General features: G+C 37.6%; 2 protein-coding genes across 5 annotated transcripts in view; one reads left to right on the top strand and one right to left on the bottom strand.

Moving 5' to 3' along the window:
• Positions 1 to 12871, bottom strand: part of LOC112553619 — a 22396-nt gene extending 9525 nt beyond the window's left edge. Inside the window, exons 1-5 of one of the 4 annotated variants that reach the window (XM_025220963.1) lie at positions 12759 to 12871; positions 8949 to 11626; positions 8634 to 8765; positions 7080 to 7226; positions 1476 to 5701 (exon numbers count right to left, since the gene is read on the bottom strand). In XM_025220963.1, the coding sequence (XP_025076748.1) occupies positions 3164 to 5701; positions 7080 to 7226; positions 8634 to 8765; positions 8949 to 9659 (3528 nt within the window). In that variant the 5' untranslated portion in view covers positions 9660 to 11626; positions 12759 to 12871 and the 3' untranslated portion in view covers positions 1476 to 3163. The other 3 variants (XM_025220965.1, XM_025220964.1, XM_025220966.1) reach the window with 3 other exon arrangements.
• Positions 12849 to 20528, top strand: LOC112554392 (zinc finger CCHC domain-containing protein 4-like). The gene is given in 14 exon segments (XM_025222151.1): positions 12849 to 12969; positions 13442 to 13658; positions 14154 to 14343; positions 15155 to 15246; positions 15528 to 15609; positions 16024 to 16266; positions 16941 to 17012; positions 17014 to 17034; positions 17241 to 17294; positions 17296 to 17363; positions 17977 to 18052; positions 18610 to 18735; positions 18983 to 19055; positions 19741 to 20528. Coding segments are annotated over 12 exon segments (1314 nt in total). The 5' UTR covers positions 12849 to 12896; the 3' UTR covers positions 18983 to 19055; positions 19741 to 20528.

The raw sequence follows: 20528 nt of genomic DNA, 5'->3' as shown, positions 1-20528 counted from the left end.
AATGTCCCGGTTGTCTTTAAAAATCACTTTATTCGGAGTTCTTGGACAGTGACGACACCATCATCGGCACGTGTCCCGCTTTCGCCCCCGAAACGTCTGGTCACCTTACAATGTCAAGCTGATACTTAAATAAATAGGTATGTGTGTGTGTGAGTTAGCAAGAGAGAGACAATATCATGTTGTAACTCAAATAAATAGGCGAGTAAAAATAAGATATTTCATTCCTCAAAACTTTTAGCTCAAGCCTCCAGGTAGAGATAAAGTGTATGTGCAGTCAATCTTATTTAATGAAGACTACAGTTCAGCTAAAGATTTATGTCAGAACAGAGACATTTACAGGCAGAATGAAAATCTCAATAGCAAAAAGTGATGAACACTACTAAATGAAAGACATTTTTCATCTCCAGTAAAACATTTAAATGAAAGACATTTTGAAATAAATTTTATCACAAAATTTTGAGCTCAACCAGATCTTGGTTAAATAATTAATAACAAACCATTATGAGATTCATCAGAAGAGAACTGCCATTATTAATCATTTACTGTCTGCTTGAATTCATACAATTAAAGCTATTTTTGTACACACATTTCAAAACAGACATCAGAATGCAATAATTGCACAAAGATCTTAAATTCGAAGCAGCATGTGTACATGGTCAGCGTAAAATCTTGCTCAGCTTTCCTGCTCCCTCTCCCCTGTTCAATATTACCATATCTGTTTATGACTCTGCCAAGAACCTAGCTGCGTGTCATATTCAACAACAGTTCGTCTCCCATACTGTCAAGTCATGCTATTATCATCTCTGATGCATTAGCCAAATCTGAAATCATCTTCCCATGCACAATTCCACCAAACTTGTTATCTCCCTTGTCCTCTCTTGTATTGAGTGATGTTAATATCTAGGAACTGTGATTGACGACAAACTCACTTTTACCACCAATACTGAGGTTATTCATAAGAAATGTCAATCTCGATTGTACTGTTTACAAAAACTCCGTTCCCTGGATGTCAACAAAAAGGTTTTAAGTGCTTTATAGATGTTTTCTTGAGTCTGTGTTGACATTTGGATTTTTATGTTGGTATGGAGGATTGAGAGCTAGTAATAGGAATGTGTTAGATAGAGTTGTGCATGTGAGTGGGAAGGTGATTGGGGAGAAGCAGGAGTGTCTGAGTGAGTTGTATGCGAGGCGAGTAGTACGGAAGCGAGAGCGATAGTGAAAGATAGAACACATGTTTTAGCTCAATATTATAACCTTCTTCCGTCCAAGAGACGTTTTATTGTACCCAGAGGCTTCCACTGCCCGTTCTCGAATAGTTTTATACACCAGTCTGTTGTATTACTGAATAAGTGTTTGGAAGGATTTGTGAGTGTGAGGGTGTGGGTGTGTGGTTTGGGAATATAGTTTTAGTGTTGTTTCTTATTTAGTCGGGTATTTACATGGACTGTAGGTGTTTGTGTGAGATGATAGTTTGAGTGGAATTAAGTTGTTATTAAGTTTTTATTATAAGTTTTATTATCAGCCAGTTGTTTTACCACGTCTTTTAATTTCTCCTAGTGAGATAATAAAGTTAAATTGAATTGAATTGAATTGAATTGAACTTTCTTCTTGCTGGCCTTCCTGACTTTACCATCCACATTCTCCAGCATGTTCAAAACGACACCTTCCGCATCATTTTCTGTTAGAAATAACCTAATCATATCACTCCTCTCTTTGCTGCACTCCACTGGCTCCCAGTTTCCCAATGCATTCAATATAAACGTCCTCTGTTATAAGTGCCTAAATGACTTGGCCACCACCTTACAATTCAGTTCACTTCATATCTACACACCAAATTATTCTCACTCATCCTCTTCTGATCTTTGCAGACTTTGTATTCCTAGATCAAGACTATGGTCTATGCTCCTTTTCTGTCTCTGGTAAACTCACCAGGAAATGAACCGCCACTCCAGATTTGCAGGAAACCTTATTTCTCTTCTTTTAAAATGTCTCTGAAATCTTGTTATTCTTGCCCTAGTGTCTCTCTGTGTGTGGGGGAAGGGGATCTGCATGCACATGTGCACATTCTTTGATACGTTCATCTTGAAATGCTGTAGCAAGAATAAGCACTTTATAAATACCTTAATTAATATCTTATTAAGGAATCAAAAAACATCGTAAATCCTGATAAACATAGATACATAAACATCCTACATCTTAAACTTTGCTCATTCCAAGCTCATGTCAGGTTAATGAAGTAACAGTCTAACTCAGTTCTATCAATCTTTCATTGAAAGTCTCATCACTTTTTCTTTCATTTCTTGGTTCCACAGCCTCTCCCTAGTGAACAGGAACAGTCTTGTTTCCCTTGTTAGTATATTCCAAGATCACCGGAACCAGGCAGAGCAATTTGGCAGCCTTTTATCATCAGCAAATCCTCAGGAAGCCATCATGCATTCTATTTCTGATCATGTGTTGGCATGTGAATTTTCACTCTTGCAATCTGGCTATAGGTACGCAATACCTATATGCTGAACCAATTGTCACCTCAATTCCATGTCGTTCACTTGATAAACTCTACTGGCTGTTCTCATGTACTAGCCTGAGGTGGCCTGGGGTCACCAAGTGCATCTATTGTTGGAAATGTGTATGTGGGAGAGAGAATGTGTGTGAGAGACACTATTTCAACAATATTATCTATTTTATTTCATGTATATGTATATTTTATTGCTAGTACGAGCACTATCTTGAATTGCGCCTGGGGATCAATAAAGTTGCATTGTATCAGCTTGCTCACCAGACAAGCTAACATACTTTGTTATGCCTTTAAAAAAGAAATAAATGATCAAACGTTTGTTTTCCTCAACTAGTATAGAAAGTATAGCAAGCAATATTTATGAAGCATCAACAGCAGTAGATCAAACTATGAAAAACGTAATTTAATTATTTGGGTTATATAAATCTCTGATATTCAAGCAGATCAAAGAAGTAGAAAATAGTGGATGAATTTTAAATCCAGGATTATGAGCAGTAGACCTCCAGCCTCCAGTTAAAACTGTGCCAATAAGACACTGATCCAAAACATAATAGCTTACTGCTATCAAAACATCTATCATGTCTAGTAAGTTAAATTGATTTTCCTTCCTCACATATTTCTGAGGTAAAAGTAAGTCTTTGATAAGATTTAATTCAAGGGAAGAGAAGCAAGACATATGGGGCCAGGTTCTGATGCGACCCAGAGCTTGCAGGAACTGTCTGCTGAGAATGCGATGACTGAGGGACTACCACAGCACAGATCTTGCCTAGAGATGACTGAAATCAACTGGAGCTTGGAATCAAGGATCAGGACAGACTGGGTTGTGGAGTCCAAGATTCCAAGAAAACCAGCACTGTGTGCTGAAACACTTATGGGAGTGAACTCTTGATCACCCTGATAAAAATCTGCCCCTGTGTAAGGAGTAAGGCGAGCTGCACCTTTTCTCGATTTCTTCTCAAAGAAAAACACTGCATGTCCTTCTTTGTCTGCCACACAGATGACTTCACTTCTGTCTCGAAACATTACAGTACATGAGCAGGCCTCTTTAAAGCAAGAACTTTCTTTCGACACAACCCACTCTTCAGTGCCACGATATCTGGGTATCCACAGAAGCAATATGCTGCTGCAGACTGCAATGCCAGTATCACCGGCACAGACAGCATTGACCTTCATCTTTAACTTACGTACAACCGTAAGCTTGTGATTTCCATCAAGAATTTGAAGAACTGGCTCTGGAGACTGGGAAAGGAGCAGAATGCGTTCTTCATTAAGACAGGAGATGTGAGTGGTGTATCCACCAATTGTGATGCGCTCAGTCATATGGTCTTCATCCATCAGCTCAATGTATTGATCACTAAACCCATAGGCAAGCCAGACCTGGCCATTGGGCAGTGGAGCAAACGAGGTTGGTACCTTTCCACTTCCTACAAAAGTGACAAAGGAGGAGGTGTTGTCTGCCCTGATGCTGGTTGGAATTGTTGATGCTGCCATTTGTAATGACTCAGCCTTGCATGAATTTCTCCCTTTTCCTCTTCTCCTGTGTCTGGATTTCTTACATTTGATAGAGATTGCAGACGAAGCTGACAAGGTTTCTGAAAATTTCTGCTCTGACCCTGCATGAAACTGACCACCTTGTGGCAAAGACTGGAAGCCTGGCGGCACAGAAATAGGAATTTTCTGTGCAGCTGCTGCATATGACAAAGATTTATTGTGCTGAAAGCCTGCAGCATCCAGTGGTGTCATAACTGAGCTATCACCTGAACAAGGAGAAGTCTGAATGCCTCCATAGGTATCAGCACCACCCATCACTAGAGATGAAGAATCATAAATAATATCTTTCACTTCGTCATCATGGTGTGTTGAAGAGCTCTGCCAGGAAGACTGTATATTGTCTTCCAGATTTGTTGGTGAAATGAAATTAGAACATTCTGAAAATCTCAAAAAGGGAAACATATGGGCATGGGAAAAAGGAACTTGTGCAACTCTGTCTCTGAATGCTACATCCAGCCCTGACAGAGAACCTAATGCAGCTGGTGGAAAAGCATCTACAAAAGTGTTGCCGACAGTATGGTGCGGTGAATAATCTTGTAAGGAAGTTGTGTCCAGATGAGAACTTGCAAGAGAAAACATGCTCTGAGCACCTGTGTCTAAAACAGGTGAGCAAGGGGGTGTTGTGAGAGAGGTTGAATCATCAACAGGTGAGTAAATGGAAGTTGTGGGAAGAGATGCTGACATTTTGGATTGGAAATCACCACCAGTGTAGCATGCTGTGTAGTTCTGCATGTCTTCTCTCTGAAGAATGTGACAGAAAGATGTCTGCCTGCCTGCTATCTCTAAGGATTGATAACCAGGCCCCAGATCATCTTCTTTCTGAGAAGCTTGATGTGTAAAGGACTGACTGTGCAACTGGTCACTGTTTAACAAAGGCACTGCTGATGGTTGTCTCATTTCTACTGAACGTAATTTAGGAACAGGGGGGAAAACAGAAGTCAATGGAACGAAAAATGGCCTTTGTGAAGCTTGAACGTCCGGGTTTGTAAAGCATGGCTCAGCAGTCAGCACTGATTTATCAGAATTATCTGTCACCAGCAATGAACGCAAATCTGCGTGTTCTACCTCTCCTACAGTACCCTTGCAATGTGGTGCTGTTAAGGTGTCACTATTTTGTGAAACATTAGCACTACTACTTTGTGATGCTGTAATGTTGCTGATTTGTGATGCTAGAATACTGCAGCTTTCTGAGACTGCACTACTGCAGTTTTGTGGTACTGTTGTACCACCACTTAGGGGTACAGTAATAGTCCTATTCTGCACTGTATTTATATTCTCTAGTTCATTACTGCTCTCTTCTTCCACCGCTGTGAAACTCTTGCTAAATGCTGGCATTATGTTCTCATTTTCTGGCAGAGATGTAATTATGCCTTTTGGTGGACCAGTACTCTTGTCATACTGTGACAAGCGGTTTTCACTGTGTGGTGCATTACTTCTTGTGTCTTGAAATGTTTTACTCATCCTGCCTTTAAGTTCTGTAACACTTCCAATTTGTGATTCTGTAATTATGATATTCACATTTTCAGATGAAGCCATCTTTGGATCAGATATGATTTTTACCAAACCCACAATGTAGGGTAGGCTTTTGCTGGCGTCTTTGGGAAGATGCAAAGAATAGGAAGGCTTGGCCACTACCTGGAATGAGAATTTTGAGCAAAAACATGTACGTTTATTAGAAATGATGCAAGAAAAAAAGCTCAATTACAAAGAATTACAAAAATATTAACAATATTCATGACTACAGAATCACCAAAATTCTCAAGTTTCAACACTGATGATTACGATCAGAAATGATATCTCAAGAAGAAACTTACTGATTTCAAAAGGAAACTTGCTGTCTTGAAGTTCTGAAGAAGGAATGCCTTGGGAGGGTCAGTCAAAATAGAGTATCTTCAGAGATCTACTCTACGACTAATTGAAGGAAATCTGGAACTACTTTGCAAATGCATCCCAGTAAGAACAGCTATCAGCTTCAGTTGAAACTGACTCCCTGAAATCTATAGGTACTGAATCAATGAGTCATAGTAAAAGAAAATTTGATGGAAAACTTCCTCTCGGGCAAAAGATAGAAATTGTAACAATTTGGTGTGAATTGTAATAACAAGAATAAAGCTTAACAGACAAAAGAAGTTCAAAACCCACAGGTTTTGCATAAAGCAGACACAACAGGCATGCTTTTCATAAAAAGGACACCCAGCAGGTTACATCAAACGTCTTTCTGACAACAAATTTGTATTGTTTAATTTAAGATTTGTTACCATCCTTCGTATGGTCAAAAGATAATTCTCGGTGTTTAAGAAATGAATACACAAAGAAAGAAGTCAACAATTTGCCAGAGACACTTTATCACCTCTCCAAGCACTGATGACAGACTTGTATACAAAAATTAAAGATGGGCGAATGCTATTTGGTTTAAATACAAAGTAATATTTTTTATGAATGTCATGAAACCAAATACACTGTTTTGTCATGTCATCGAATGTAACTACTTTTTTATCTTTAAAAAAAAATCAGCTGTACACTAACCACTGGAAAAAGGTATTACTATTAGTAAAATTTGTGAACTTGCATGCACAAACTTTAGTAAGATGGAAGGCAGAATAAATTTCACTAAATAAATCTGAACAGCAATAGTCATGGAAACAAACTTTCCTCATAGCATATGAAAATGCAACATTGAAAATTCTGTAAAACTTGATCGAAAGAAAATAAGATAATAAGCAGAAGATAATTGAACATACTGACTGCAAAAGGCCCATCAGCTACATAGGTAGATAGGACTGACTGGAAGTGCAAAATGTTATTTACATGGAAGCCATGTTTACACCATTCACCATGACCAACTACTTTTGGTTTGTCTGAAACCTAAACAAATGGTGACTGTAACTTTTGTTGCAGTATACTCTGGGTTTTCCAATGAGAATTCACCATGATGAGAATGAATAACCACTAATCAACTACTAGCTGTGACTTTCTAACTCAATAATAAATGAATTTCTCCAACCAGACTTACCTGAAATTCAGGCATCATACTTAGAATCGTAGTCAACTCCTTCTTTAAAGTTTTAAAGCCAGAAGATGGTTGGGGGCACCCATCATGATGAAGTGCTGTTTCCACGCGAGCCAGAAGGTTTGTTAGCTGGGTCTGATAGCTGCATACCTGTGAAACAAACCATTTTCACCAAATGAATGCAATGCTGTAAAAACAAATTCTAATGAAACATCATGTTAGTAAGGTGTTTAGTGACAAAGTACTAAACTGTTCCATTCCAACACTTCTCACTTCCACAACCAACAAAATCTTTAAGCTATTAGTTTGTATTTTAAATGTTTAACAGGAAATATCTACAAAGATGCTTATTTTCAGATGGTAATAATTTCTGAGTTAAGTTGTATAAGAAGCAAGTACTTTATCCACACTTTTTAAAAAAAGCCAAAATATGTTGGAACTGGGCTTCTGCAACCATTTCTAAAAGGTACATCATCCCCTAAGCCATGTGTAACCATGAATCATAAAACAAAAAAAACAAAACAAAAAAAAAAAAAATAAAAAAAGGACAATATCACATTCTAAGAAAGAACTGTAACATTAGTGTAAAGGTTAGCGCAAAACATTTTTATCTTCTGTTGTTTTTGCTATTAGAATGCTGTAATATCTAAAATGATAATCCGTCAAGAATCTGGGCTTCACTGTCACTGGAGATATGACTCTTGATCAACAAGTTACAGCTCTTTGTCAGTCTTCCTATTATGAGTTCTGTAACATCAGCGCCATCCGTCATATTCTCTCTTCACGCACTACTAACATTTTTGTCTGTACTTTCTCAGCTTGATTACTGCAACTCTTTGCTTACTGGCTGCCCTGCATACCTTCTTCACAAACTGCAGAACGTACAGAACAAGTCTGATGCTTAGAGCTACTCTATGTCACTCCTTTCCACCGTTTTCTGCACTGACTACCCATCCATTCTCGTATTCAGTACAAACTGTCCATGCTGTGTTTTAATTTCTTTTCTGGCACCTGCCATATTTCTCGGAACTTCTCTTTCCTTACGTCCCAGCCAGACAATTACGCCTTTCATCTGATGACTGTCTCCTAACTATTCCTGTCACCAGAATAACATGCAGACACAATATTTTTAGTTACTGCAGCGAAACAATGAAACTATCTCCATATCTGCCACCTACCCACTATTTGAATTCTTTAAACTTGCACCGAAAACGCACCTCTTCCTTAAGCATTACTCCTAACAACAGTCAACAATGCTTGTCCTTTTTCACACCCTCCACCCTTTTACACTTATTCCCTGCTTGTCTTCCTTTTGTAAAGAAACCATATTCTCAGTTCTTGTTACTTGGATCCTCTTTACTTTTTTTATGTCTTTTGTTCGTCATCAGTACTGTTTATCCTTCTGTCATTCATGTGTTATTTAGTTGTTCTTCTGTCCCTCATATGTTGCCTAAGTTGTCCTTATGAGTGTGAGTAAATGCTATTTAAATTTTGAATTTATTACCATTATTATACAGACTTGCAATAAATATTTCACATGCACCTACACATACGTACCTCGATCTGACGTTCCTTTATCTTTTTTTCGCAACTGCTGTGTTTTTTATAGAACACTTCCTTGGCCTGGCGGTGCTGCTTATCTAGTCTGGAGTGAAGCTGGCTGATATAGGCCGCCCATTCTTTATCCACCTTTAGGCAAGCAGATGAAAAAAATGTAAATAAGAATTAAAAAGGACAAGGTTATGTCTTACTTGCCACCTGCACAGTTGATCACTTGCAGTTAACTGCTCCTATGGCCATTACAGTATAAAACTTCTAGTTCTACTCTTTACCTATGCATTCAAATGATACTAGATGTTTGCATAAACTTACCTTTGTTTTGGATGCCGTTAGCTCTCTCAAGGTTTTCTTCATATAGTTCTCTTTTTCATGCAGATTCTGCAACTCTTTTTCAATTCTGTCTTTCAGCTTCATCAGTTTTTTCCCTTGTGGAAGCTCTTCTTCCTCTTGAGCAGAACTTCGTGCTTGTGCACCTAGACTATCCAAGATCCCTGCAATACCTCCAACAAGACCAGATGAACCTGGAAGGATGCCTTCATGATTAAAATACAAGTTTAACAGGCTTGTGCCTTCTGCTTGTGACATGAATCCATGTAGTGGGCAGGGCTGAATTCCTTCATGGTCAGGAGCAGAGGAGTTTGTATTTTTGTTTTCTCCATCAATACTGTCAGGGATTTTATTAACTGATGGTTGGCTGTTTGTTAATTTCTGAACAAACTGGAGATGCTCCAGGAGAACCAAGTAGTACTGTTCAGGGGTCAGATTCTGTAACTGACTGCATCTAATGGACCAGTCCCGGTTAAACTGCTCTACTAATGAGCATGTACACAACTGTTTCCCTTCTGCTTCCATCCCACTCTGCAACTCTCTAGAGTGGTCAGTGCTGTCTCCTACTGGGACTCCTGTTAATGTTTCAAATCCAAAGGTTACTTGTACAGGTTGAATTCTAGAATTTGTCTCTTTAAGGACCCCAGATGATGATAACTCTGCCTGTGAGAGATCCTTCTCCACAATGGCATCCATTGTAGAAGAACTTGAATCAGAACTACATACACTTTTATCTAGCCCATCATAAAAAAACTGTGAAAAAGGCACCTGTTTCTCTAAAATATCTCTGGCAGCTGGTAAACCTGATAGGAAACTATGACCATCTCTGTCAAGAGTAGCATCTGTGGATTGTAAACCTTCCTCTGGAGGCAGGTTGGTTTTCACTGTAATATCTGTTGCTGGTGATGAGCACAGCTTATGACTTTCACATTTTTCTGCAACTGCCTCAACAGGTGAATACCTAAACTCTCTGCTTCATCTGTTATCCTGTCATCTGGTTGTAAATGTGACTGGAGAAGAGACCTATGTTTTTCTGGAACACCCTCAGACATTGAAAAGGAAGACTGAAAACTGTCTCTGTCTGCAACCTCATCTTGTTGCACAGACGAGTGACAAAGAGGCTCACCTTTATCCAAAACTGCACCAGTCTGTGAATGAACCTCATGCTTATCCAGAAGTGAACTCGGAATGCTGTATCTGTGTTAACAGCAGCATCCTCTTCCTCTAATACTGTATCAGATGACTGAAGACCTTTCTGGAGAAGGGGTTCAAATGTCTCAAGAATAGTTTCTGTTGGTGATGAGCTTGACTGGGAGCATGGTTCACCTTCATCCAAAAGCACTACAGAAGGTGATGAATCAGAGAGAGAAAGAGATTCATCTTTTTCTAAAACAACCTTAGCAGCTGCGGAAGACAGTGAAAGATGCTGGTTCCTCTCAGCAACTGCTTCAGTTGGCGATGAATTTGTCTGGGAATGAGGCACCCGTTCATCCAAAAGTACGACAGATGGTGATGAATCAGAATTAGACAACAGCTCATCCTGCTCAAAAAGGGTCTCTCCTGGTGATGAATCAGAATGAGAAAAAGGCTCATCCTTCTCTAAAACTACCTCAGTGGGTGAAAAACTTGCCTGAGAATGAAGATCCCCATCATCCAAAAGTACAACAGATGGTGATGAATCAGACAGAGAAAGATGTTCATCCTTTTCAGGAATAGTCTCAGTTTGAAACAATTTAAAATAAGAGGGTGGTTTAACTTTCTCCAAAACTGTGTCTACTTCTGATAATGCTGGATGAACTTGAGACTTTTTTTCATCTAAAACTGCATCATCTTCTGGTGAAGTTGGCTGAACTTGAAGCCCAATGTCGTTTAAAACCTCATCAGCTTCTAGTGAAAATTGCTGAACATTATTATCTAGAACTGCGTCAGCTTCTGCTGAATCTGACTGACAATAAGGCTCCTTTTTCATCTGGACTGCCTTTAAAGGCACTGAATTAACCTGAGCATTTTCCAAATGGTCAATGTTTTCTTCAGTTCTAGTGCTAGACTCATCATCATGTGTCATCCATGCACCATCCTGGGGTTCCTCCAGACCATCCAGCAAGTTATCTTCTGATGGTAAGACACTTGTCTGAGACTGAGAAGATGTTTGCCTTCTGAACTATCATCCTTACCCTCTTCCTTCATTTCTCCATCATGATCTATGGTTTCAGCATCACTTATGTGTTCTTCTAACACAGTTTCATCTTCTTCACAGCTTTCAAAAGTGTCTTCTTGTGATTCTGACTGTACCTCGAAAGAATTTTCTAAGAGTTCCCCATCATCACCAGCTGGATATTTGTCAATAGTATCTCTGAGAACACTCTGGTCTTCACCAATGTCTTGGCCATCAATCCTCTTATTAACCTCATTATCTATCTTGCTGTCTCCACTGTCATTATTTTCAACAGTTATGTCTAAATGTCTGCTTTCCACTGCACAATCTGATAACTGCTGGGAAACATTAGATTCAAACTGAAGCTCTCCAGAAGCAGGAGACAAAGATGGTGCTGATCCATTTTCATCACTTGTCAAACCAGATCCCAAGATGTTCTGAATGCCATCTCCCTCCATGGAGTATAATATCTGCATACAAAGATGCCCTGTCTACCCTATGTGATTCACTGCACACACAGAAAAAAAGCAGTTTTCTTCACCAGTCAACTGCTACCAGAAATAACTTAAACAGTAAAGCAACTTCTTTTCCTCCATATGGCATTCTAAAGACAACACATTTGTATATCATGATACATGCATCTGTTTTTGTTTGTGTGTCATTTTTTTTCTTGTAAAGAACCATAAGCTTTTTCACAGGCCAAGTATTTTGGTATCATAATATATTGGTATCTGCACTAACGTTACTAAGTTTCATTAGCTTTAAAGTTTTCATAAGACCCTAACATGGCCTGAACAATAGGTTCAATGGTACTTGTTTCTCACTTTTTCTAAATCCTCTTAAAGAAAGAACAGGAGGATACAAATTTAGGCACTGGCAATAGCACTGTGCTTTCAGAATTAAAATTCAGAAGTAATTTCATTTGAATCACAGCCTTTTAAGTAGTTTTTATCTTGTACAAGTTGAGCAACATGAAACATCTGTGCCAATTTTACTGCTATACATCTTATTGTGATAAATCCACAGCGAACTGTCAAACAGCTGTAATCATGCACTCCTGATTTCCACTGGAATTTCATCCCTTTAAAAAAAAAAAAGTCTTTTTGCTCGTCTGTGAATTGAAGATTGTAACACTATAGCAAACACTTGTTTCAAGCACCAACCATGATAAAACTGCTTCTGAAGCCCAATCAATATCAAAAGAGTCTGCAACAAACTATGCTTTTAGCAACTGGAACTACTTTCATTTTTTTTCCCCCGTGAGTTGAAACCGAAATAGAAAATACTGTGACAAATATTACGTCACTTATTGCCTAAACATGACTGTAAACAAAATATCATGTTTATGCACGCCACGTTAATGCTTACCGGAAATGACCTCACATCGACAAATGCCACAACAAATTCTCTACTCTAGATTCCGCGTTGCTTATTCAATAACTCGAAATACGTAACTCAAGTGTTTATTGCGTTTGATAAACCTACAGCCACAGCATATGTTTATTTTGTTTTGTTTACAGTCGACTTGTCATGCTGCAGACACTTGCTCCTCACAAACCGAAAATAGAAAGTAACTGTAGCTGTGAATATGCGCAATATTCGCTTTAAATAGTTTTAATTAGAAACAAATAGTGTTGTACCTGTGTGTACAGCCCACAAAGCTCCTCGGGATATTTTACGGGCTCCCTTTCTAAACGTGAGACTTCTTGGTATATAACACTAAGGGGAGAGCATGCAAGCAATTCGATGCAAGTTAACTCCCATGCTATTCAATCAAAATGGCGTCCTCGTGTTCAAACATCGATGTGCTGGTAGAGCCGGATATTAATACTGTTCCCTCATGTTCCCACGGTGTGTTTCCAGAATTATTCGTTTACCGCTGACGTTTCTAGCTCCTTTCTTGTCAACTTGATTTATTACCACCTTGTTTCATTGTACCAACAGCTGAGGACAGACTCAGAAACTTGAGAAAAGTTTGATAAGATCACGAACTAATATTTTCTATGTAGGTTCCTGATAAATGTTTCGGTGACTTTAAAGAGTAATTAAGTTAATTAAAAGAAGGTCTGGTATTACTTTCTCTGTAAAGCACCCAGTATGCAGTAAACTAACTGCTAACCCTTAGTCATAACGCCCCAACCATCCATCTGTGGGTTTGTTTTCAATTTTTAAAAATGACTATAATAATTATAAACCTGTGGTGGTGGTGGGTGCGTAGGATTGGTAAACTACACAAGCTTTGATTTATTACAAATATACATGTTTCTAATATATGCATATTTTGAAACTTTGTGTTTGAAAGGAAGTCCCCATAATTTTGCAGGACCATGTCTTCTTTTCGACCAGTACACGAAGGATGGGAGGAGTCGAAAGTTCTTTGCGTGCTCAGCATTCAGGAATCGCAAACAGTGTAGTTTTTTCCGTTGGGCAGAAGACTTGAAATATTGCCACAGCAAAGGACAGCTAGCTTCAGATCCTCTCTCCCAGAATGAAACTCAGATACAAAAATGCGAGAAAAGCCACACTGCCAACCGAAAAAGGTAGTGACATAATTTTTGTCATAATACTAGGGAGAAAAACTTTTGAGCTTTTCATAGGTTTTTTTAAAAGGATCGGGAGGTGGGTGGGGGTGGGGACTATAAAAGATGCATTCAGTTTCCTGTGATATTTATTTGGCTGGTATGCTTTTTACTTTTTCCGGATTTACCATCTGTTTATGATTATTTTTCAGTAAAAGGAATATAAGTATATGCTGAATAAACAAAACTACAATGTTCTGTATCAGAAACCATGCATACATTCTGGCCTTTTCATTTGTAACTTTTACCATATACTTTGGTTTTAATTATGTTTTTTGTCATGCTTAATTTCTTTATCCACTTCTTGACATTCGGTGTAGGTTTTACAAGAGCTCTGGGTATGCTGTCAGAAGCAAGATCCTAAATACACGGCACTGTATTGATGACAAAGCTTTTTATAAAAGCTTCAAAGATGTTGCAGCAGTTCTGAAATCTTACACTTAATTTGTTCAACAGATACTTGCAGTTTAAGAAGTTGCCATGCAAAGAAAGAACTGCTTGCACTACCTGCGGCATTGTGCTGTTGCCTGGAGAATTAAATGAGCATGAAAAGAAAGGTCATGTCCTCCGCCACAAAGTCAAACTCCATGATCTCCAGCATCCCACATCTTTCTTTGCACCATATGAAGACAATAAGACATATGCAGTTAGTATTGATTTAAGTGTTAACAGGGTTAAACATGTGAAACTATGTTAAGTCACTAGAAACTATATTTAAATGTAGGAGTTCTAGCATTCAAACCAAGCTGTTAACACACTGACATCTTTGCATGTGAGTGTTGAATGCACCCTTCAGTCTTTCGTGGTACTAAGTAATGAATGTCATATTCAAGTTTTTGTACAAGGCTGTATTACAATATGTATTACAATTTTTCACAAGCTGCATTACAATATCCAAAACATTTCCTAAAGAGAGTTGCATCCCTTTAAAAAAAAATTTTGAGGGATATCCAGCAAGGCGGATAAAGATGGTGATGGAAAAAAAGATATGGAAATCAGCAATTGTCCTGACCATCCAGATGCTGGTCTTCTAAATAATGACATATTTTAGGTGATATTCCAGATGGTTTTGATGGCAGGTTTTGATACAAAAAGATCTTCAGGATTTTGACTATCAGACTAGATAGTATTATGATCATATATTTCCATCTGTATAAAAAGCATTGTTCAAAAGTCTGCTGAATCCATGTAATTTATTTGGGATTTACAAAAAAAGTGATGTCTCAGTCCCAATTCAGGTAGAAAAAAACTGATATAATTTTAATTTATCCGCCTATCATTGAATGTCATGGCAGATTCTGTCGAGGAGGTAATTCATGAAGCATCGTGGTTTTATTATACTGCTGGTATAGGTTTCAGGAATTACCTCCATTACACCATCTACCTTGACATTCAAGTAATCAGTCAACAGTATAATAAGAACTAATTTTGACATTAATTTTTTTTCTTTTTTAAAGCAATACTTGTTCTCAGATACCACAGTGGACTTTCTGTTGTCTTATCTGGAGAGTAAAGATTTCACACATGTCCTTTGTGTTGGTGCTCCAAGGTAAGACTACTAGAAAACTTGTAATACATGTGAACCAGCATTTAGAATTTTTTTCAAGATTATAAATAAACTAGCACATTAAAAGTTTCTGACACTGTGAAGTAAAAACTTTTTGACGTGAATATGCTAACATCTGACAGATAAAACCAGCTTGTGAAACCTTCCTTGTACAAATAAACTATGTGCAATAACACAGACAAAATGACATTACAATGAGTCCTCTTAAAGTCTTGAGAAATATATTTTCAAACAATTTTTGGATGAAAACTTTTTTTCCAAAGAATTCATGAAGCAATCACTTTGAGAAAGAGGTCAGGGAATGTGACTTTGACAAGCCTTCTGTTGGATTTAGATGAGCGCTATGTGAGTATAATTATACTATTTTGCCCTTTGATGATAAGAAAGAATAATCGACATTTTCAGGCCAGTTTTAAATGTGGCTCAACTGCATGACAAAGATCTTCAGGATTAACTGCATGACATGATGTGGCTTAACTGCATGACAAAACTGTAATGCTTAAAGTACATCATTGCACCTAATTAACAATGTACACAGATTAATGACAATAAATGTACAGATTTTTCACAGTGCTGCTCTTTTTAATATGCTCAATTGTGGTCAGTATCACTTTTAAAAAAGTGACAGCTATTCTGAGCATTTCTCCTCACTGCTAGAAATATTAATGTGCCATAATGCGTAAGTGATGAGGAGGCCATATAAGGTATTTCTGAACTGACATCATAGTCTTTTGAAGGGTGTGCATTTTCACGTTTCAGATGCAAGTATATCCACGCAAACAGATGTGTTTATACAACATGTTCAACCACTATTTTTTTGACTCCAAAGGAGAGTCCATCTTCCTATCTTTTCTGCATGATGGTGGTAAAGGAGTAGTCTTAGTGAGTGATCCACCCTTTGGAGGCATGGTGGAACCTCTTGTAGCCACCTTCAGGAAGATTGAGCAGTCCTGGCAGCGAAATGTGGAAACAGGTGTGTCATCAGAAAACTTAAAAAAAGAAGTTTTTGTTCCTTTCATGTTGTCTTTATTTCTTTTTTTTTTTTTGAAATTGCAAAGCAAATGCATTGCCACAAAATCCTGCATTACCTTCAACATTTAACTCTTTAACTTAAAGTCTTTACAGTTCACTCAGAAAAATAGAATTTTTAAAAACCCACCTTTACCTGATAAATGAGCAAGTAGAGTGAAAAGCATAGAGTTAAGCATTCATTTTACTCATTTCTTAAGACATGAGCTTTAGAGCTTTGTAGACTGCATTAAGCAAAATAGGATGTAAGTGGTAAGGCTTTGGTTTTAATTTTTCCTCTTTTTTTTCTAGTTAATTTTACTCATTCTGGGTTTTTTAAATTGATGCCACATTGCTGTCATTTCATACTTTTTAGATTTGTAAATGTTTCATGAGATGCCATTTAAGCTTGATCAAGCCTTCATACATTGAACTCTTTATATCACACAGTTCCTGCAGTGACATCCGTAGCTGCATTTTAAGATTTGTGAACGGAGACCTCTACTGAAGAAGTTCATTGTAACAGTTATTTGTCAACAGTGGATTTTCTTCTAGTATTTTTTTTTGGTAATTTAAGTTCGCTACTTCAGAGATAACCATAAAGATGCACAACTGAACATCCTGAATGTGTTAAATATTTATTTAACCAATGTCTGTCTGTTTTGCAGATAAGTGACTTACCAATAATCTGGTTCTTCCCCTACTTTATGGAAAAGCGCATTACAGATGCAATGCCATCTCTTGACGATGCTAGATTATAAGGTATGCCATAACTAAATCAGAATACAATGCAAAATCCACTGTTTTTTAAATATGTAAAATTATGTCGCCATTGAAAAAATTCCTTATTAGGTACAAGTTTATAAGTTTATAACAGTATTTATTGAGAGATGAGTTATCAGTTACTACAACAAGGGTAAAACAAATATAGATAATTAATGAATTGTTTCTGTAATGGATGCCTTTAGGTTGATTATGAAAATCACACCTTATTCAAGACAAAAGAAGTTAAGAAGAAAGGTAAGCCCTGTCCGAATATTCACAAACTTGCCAGCTGAATTATTTGCTCTTCCAGCATCAGAAGGCTACTGGTAAAAATTTTATTTACTGCATTTGTTACATCTTTGCACCATTTTCGAATACTAGAAAACTGAGCTCTTTTCTTTCTTGAGTGTTTGTTATCTATTATTTGATTAACACCAACTGGCTTTGTAATTTTTGAAGGCAAGCTAGGATTCAAGAAATTGAGGAAATGTTTGGAGAAATGAAAATTGCAGTGCCCATTGTGCAAAGATTTTTAATAAAATATTACTGCTGCAAAAATATGTATAAACATATAAATAAAAGATTTCACCAAATATCTTTAGCTGCAGTAAATGTTTTCCATGCTTCAATAACTATTTGGCATTATCTTTGTACACAAATCCATGGGTTTTTGGTTTGTTTGGGGTTTTTTTTGGGGGTTAAGCAGTATATTGATTAACATTTTCACAGGACATATCACAGTCATTATATTCTAGCCGGTTGTATCAACATTAACTCCTTGTGTTTCACAAAGAATTTACTATGCTGTTGCTTTTATATTGTTTTTGATGAAATTGTTGAAGACTTACTACTGTGAGCTGGGTTAGAATTACAGGTTGGTTGTTTTTACCTAGTAGACTCTGTGGTTCATTGGAAGAATTAAGTGTTCTTTGCATGTAGGTTCTGCGCAAAATGTCAGAGGTTCAGTGCAGAAGAAAACAGACACTGTGACAAGTGTGGCAGCTGCACCTCTAAGGTTAGAGATGGATTTGTCATTAACTTTGGTGACTTCTTTTTTTAGTTTTTAATGCAAGCGTGTATTGTTTGGGATAGGGGATATCATCTCATCACTGAGCTTTCAAAATTTAATTTATAGGTTGTTTCTGAGTGGATAGTTGCAGGTAGGAGGAGAAGAGTATGCACTCAGCTGCATAGACCCTTCCAAAGTGCTCTGCATTTCTGGTCTAAGAAAAATTCTAGTTATTTTTTAAACATGGCATAAAAGTTTTGTTGTTTTTAACTCAGTTTTTGTTACTAAAATATTAATTCAAATCTATTTGACTCATTTCTGTGTTCATCGGATAAATTTTAGTGACTGTTGATCTAACATCTTATTCAACTTACCGCAGTGCTTTTTTTGCCTGTAGGATCTGTTTACAGGGCTGGTTGGTTTGCCATGATATGGCCTTACCTGCTGGCTCAGCATAAAGCACCAATTCCCTCTTCTCCATTCTTTTGTCTCAACAAAGTAAATGTAGTTTGATTAATCTGTGTGCTCATATTGCTCAGTTTAAACTTGGTTTCTGCAACCAGGATGGAACCACCTACAAACACTGTGATTCGTGTAAGAGATGTGTGAAGCCTTCACGTGTCCACTGTCCACAGTGCGATGTTTGTGACCTTCCCTCTCATATTGTGGGCAGCAGCAGCACAAGCTAGGTACCAGTTTCACTTAATACTTTGAATGAAATTAGCTGCAGGGTAGCTTCACACAAATTAGCTTCATTTAATTCAGAATTTCTTGCTGAGTAGATGGTCATTTCTTCTTTATCTGTTTGAATAAACTGCAAAGAGTAGAGCATGGTGAAGAATTCTAGGTGTGCATGTGATTTTCCTAGACAATTTTTTTTCATTTCGAGGTAACAGTTACATTTTATTTAGAGGTGGTAGTTACATTTTGTTTCAGGTTGTTACATTTGTGGTATGGTGGAGCACAAGAGAAAGGATTGTCCACAGAAGTTTAGTTTACCCCATCAGAAGTAAGTCTGCATAGCTGTATTTCTGTATTAACTGTGCTTTCAATAGATGGCCAGATCATTAGGAACCGTAGGGCTACAGCTGCTCTAAAACTAAACAAACTACTGTCCTGTTTAATGGGTTAATTGGCCATGGCTGCTAGAGGGTCTGTAAAAGAGTTGAGTAGTAATTTTAACTCATAGGAGTCACATCGTAGACCCTTATTATGAAAGCTCGTGCGAGCGCTAAGATTATAAAGGCTAGTAAATATTTCCATTCCTATAGGTAAAGGATGTAACTGGATATTGCTTATGGAATTATTTTTCTGGAGCTACCTTTCTTGACATTGTTTAGTCGATTGTTTCCTAGAGGTAATTTAGAATTTTCTAGATATAGTAACTGTCTTTCGAAAATGGCAAGTCAGTGATTAGAGGTTTCATGTCAGTTCTCAACACAAAAAACACTCAAACTTTATGAATATACAGCACTTATTTGTGTGTTTAGATTCATCCGACTTTTTCTTAAAACCAATAGGTCGACTGGCCATACTATCAAGAAAGAAATTGTACAAGGAAAACTTCGTTTTAAAGGGAAACTAAATGAGGAAGATTTAATTTGAAGGACTTAATATTTATGGGCATAATTCGCGTCATATATTATTACTACAATAAAATGACTGATTAACTGCTCCTTTTTTTTTTGCTGCAGACGCAACAAACGGTTCGCAGAGGAAAAGGATTTTACGTCAAAGAAAAGACGTACAAAGACCTGATCTTCATTTGGTTTTGCCGTGTTTTGTTTATTGCTTTAGTTTGTATAAAGACAGTGATGTCACCCATTGTTCAGGAAAGTGAAACAATGTTTTTGTTTTAAAAAAAGGGCGCGGGCACGTCTAAAAATTCTTTTGTGATTTATTGGAAAGATACGTGTGTGCCAAATGACAAGATTGTTCGTGGCAACCACGTTACCATAGTTCTTAGCGTAATGTGATATTAACCGATTCAATGTGAATATTGTTGATGTTTTTTATGCATAATTTTCTACTTTGAAACAAACCAAAGGGTTTTTTCAATAAAGAAGCCGAAGTGATAGTTTGTGAGAAATACATCAGTAGGCGTCGGCAAACAAAGTATCTTTAAGTGGAATAAACATGAGGTTGAAATGACAGGCTACGGGTGGATGTTGATCATGTAAGAAAGTGTGGCTTCAAGAGGTCCCCGCACTTCACCTCTTGAAACGCGAGGAATCCGTTGACTGATTTATGTGTGACTTGAAGGTCTAGTGGGGTGTAATTCATGTATAATCCTGACACCTGTGTTGTTGACTTCTTTCTGTGTGGGGATATTTGTAGGTGGGTTTCCCGAGAACGGAAATGTGTGTTGGGGTTATTTGGGGAAATGGTATCTGGCTCTGAGCTTTGCAGAAATCCACCAGCGGGTTTCCCCGGCAGACGGGTGCACCACTAACCAGAGACAGTTGCATATAAACATACTACT

Source organism: Pomacea canaliculata, linkage group LG13 (assembly GCF_003073045.1).
Source record: "Pomacea canaliculata isolate SZHN2017 linkage group LG13, ASM307304v1, whole genome shotgun sequence".
NCBI classification, from domain to species: Eukaryota; Metazoa; Mollusca; class Gastropoda; order Architaenioglossa; family Ampullariidae; genus Pomacea; species Pomacea canaliculata.
The sequence above is the reverse complement of the archived record's forward strand: the minus strand, read 5'-3'. Positions and strand labels throughout refer to the sequence as shown.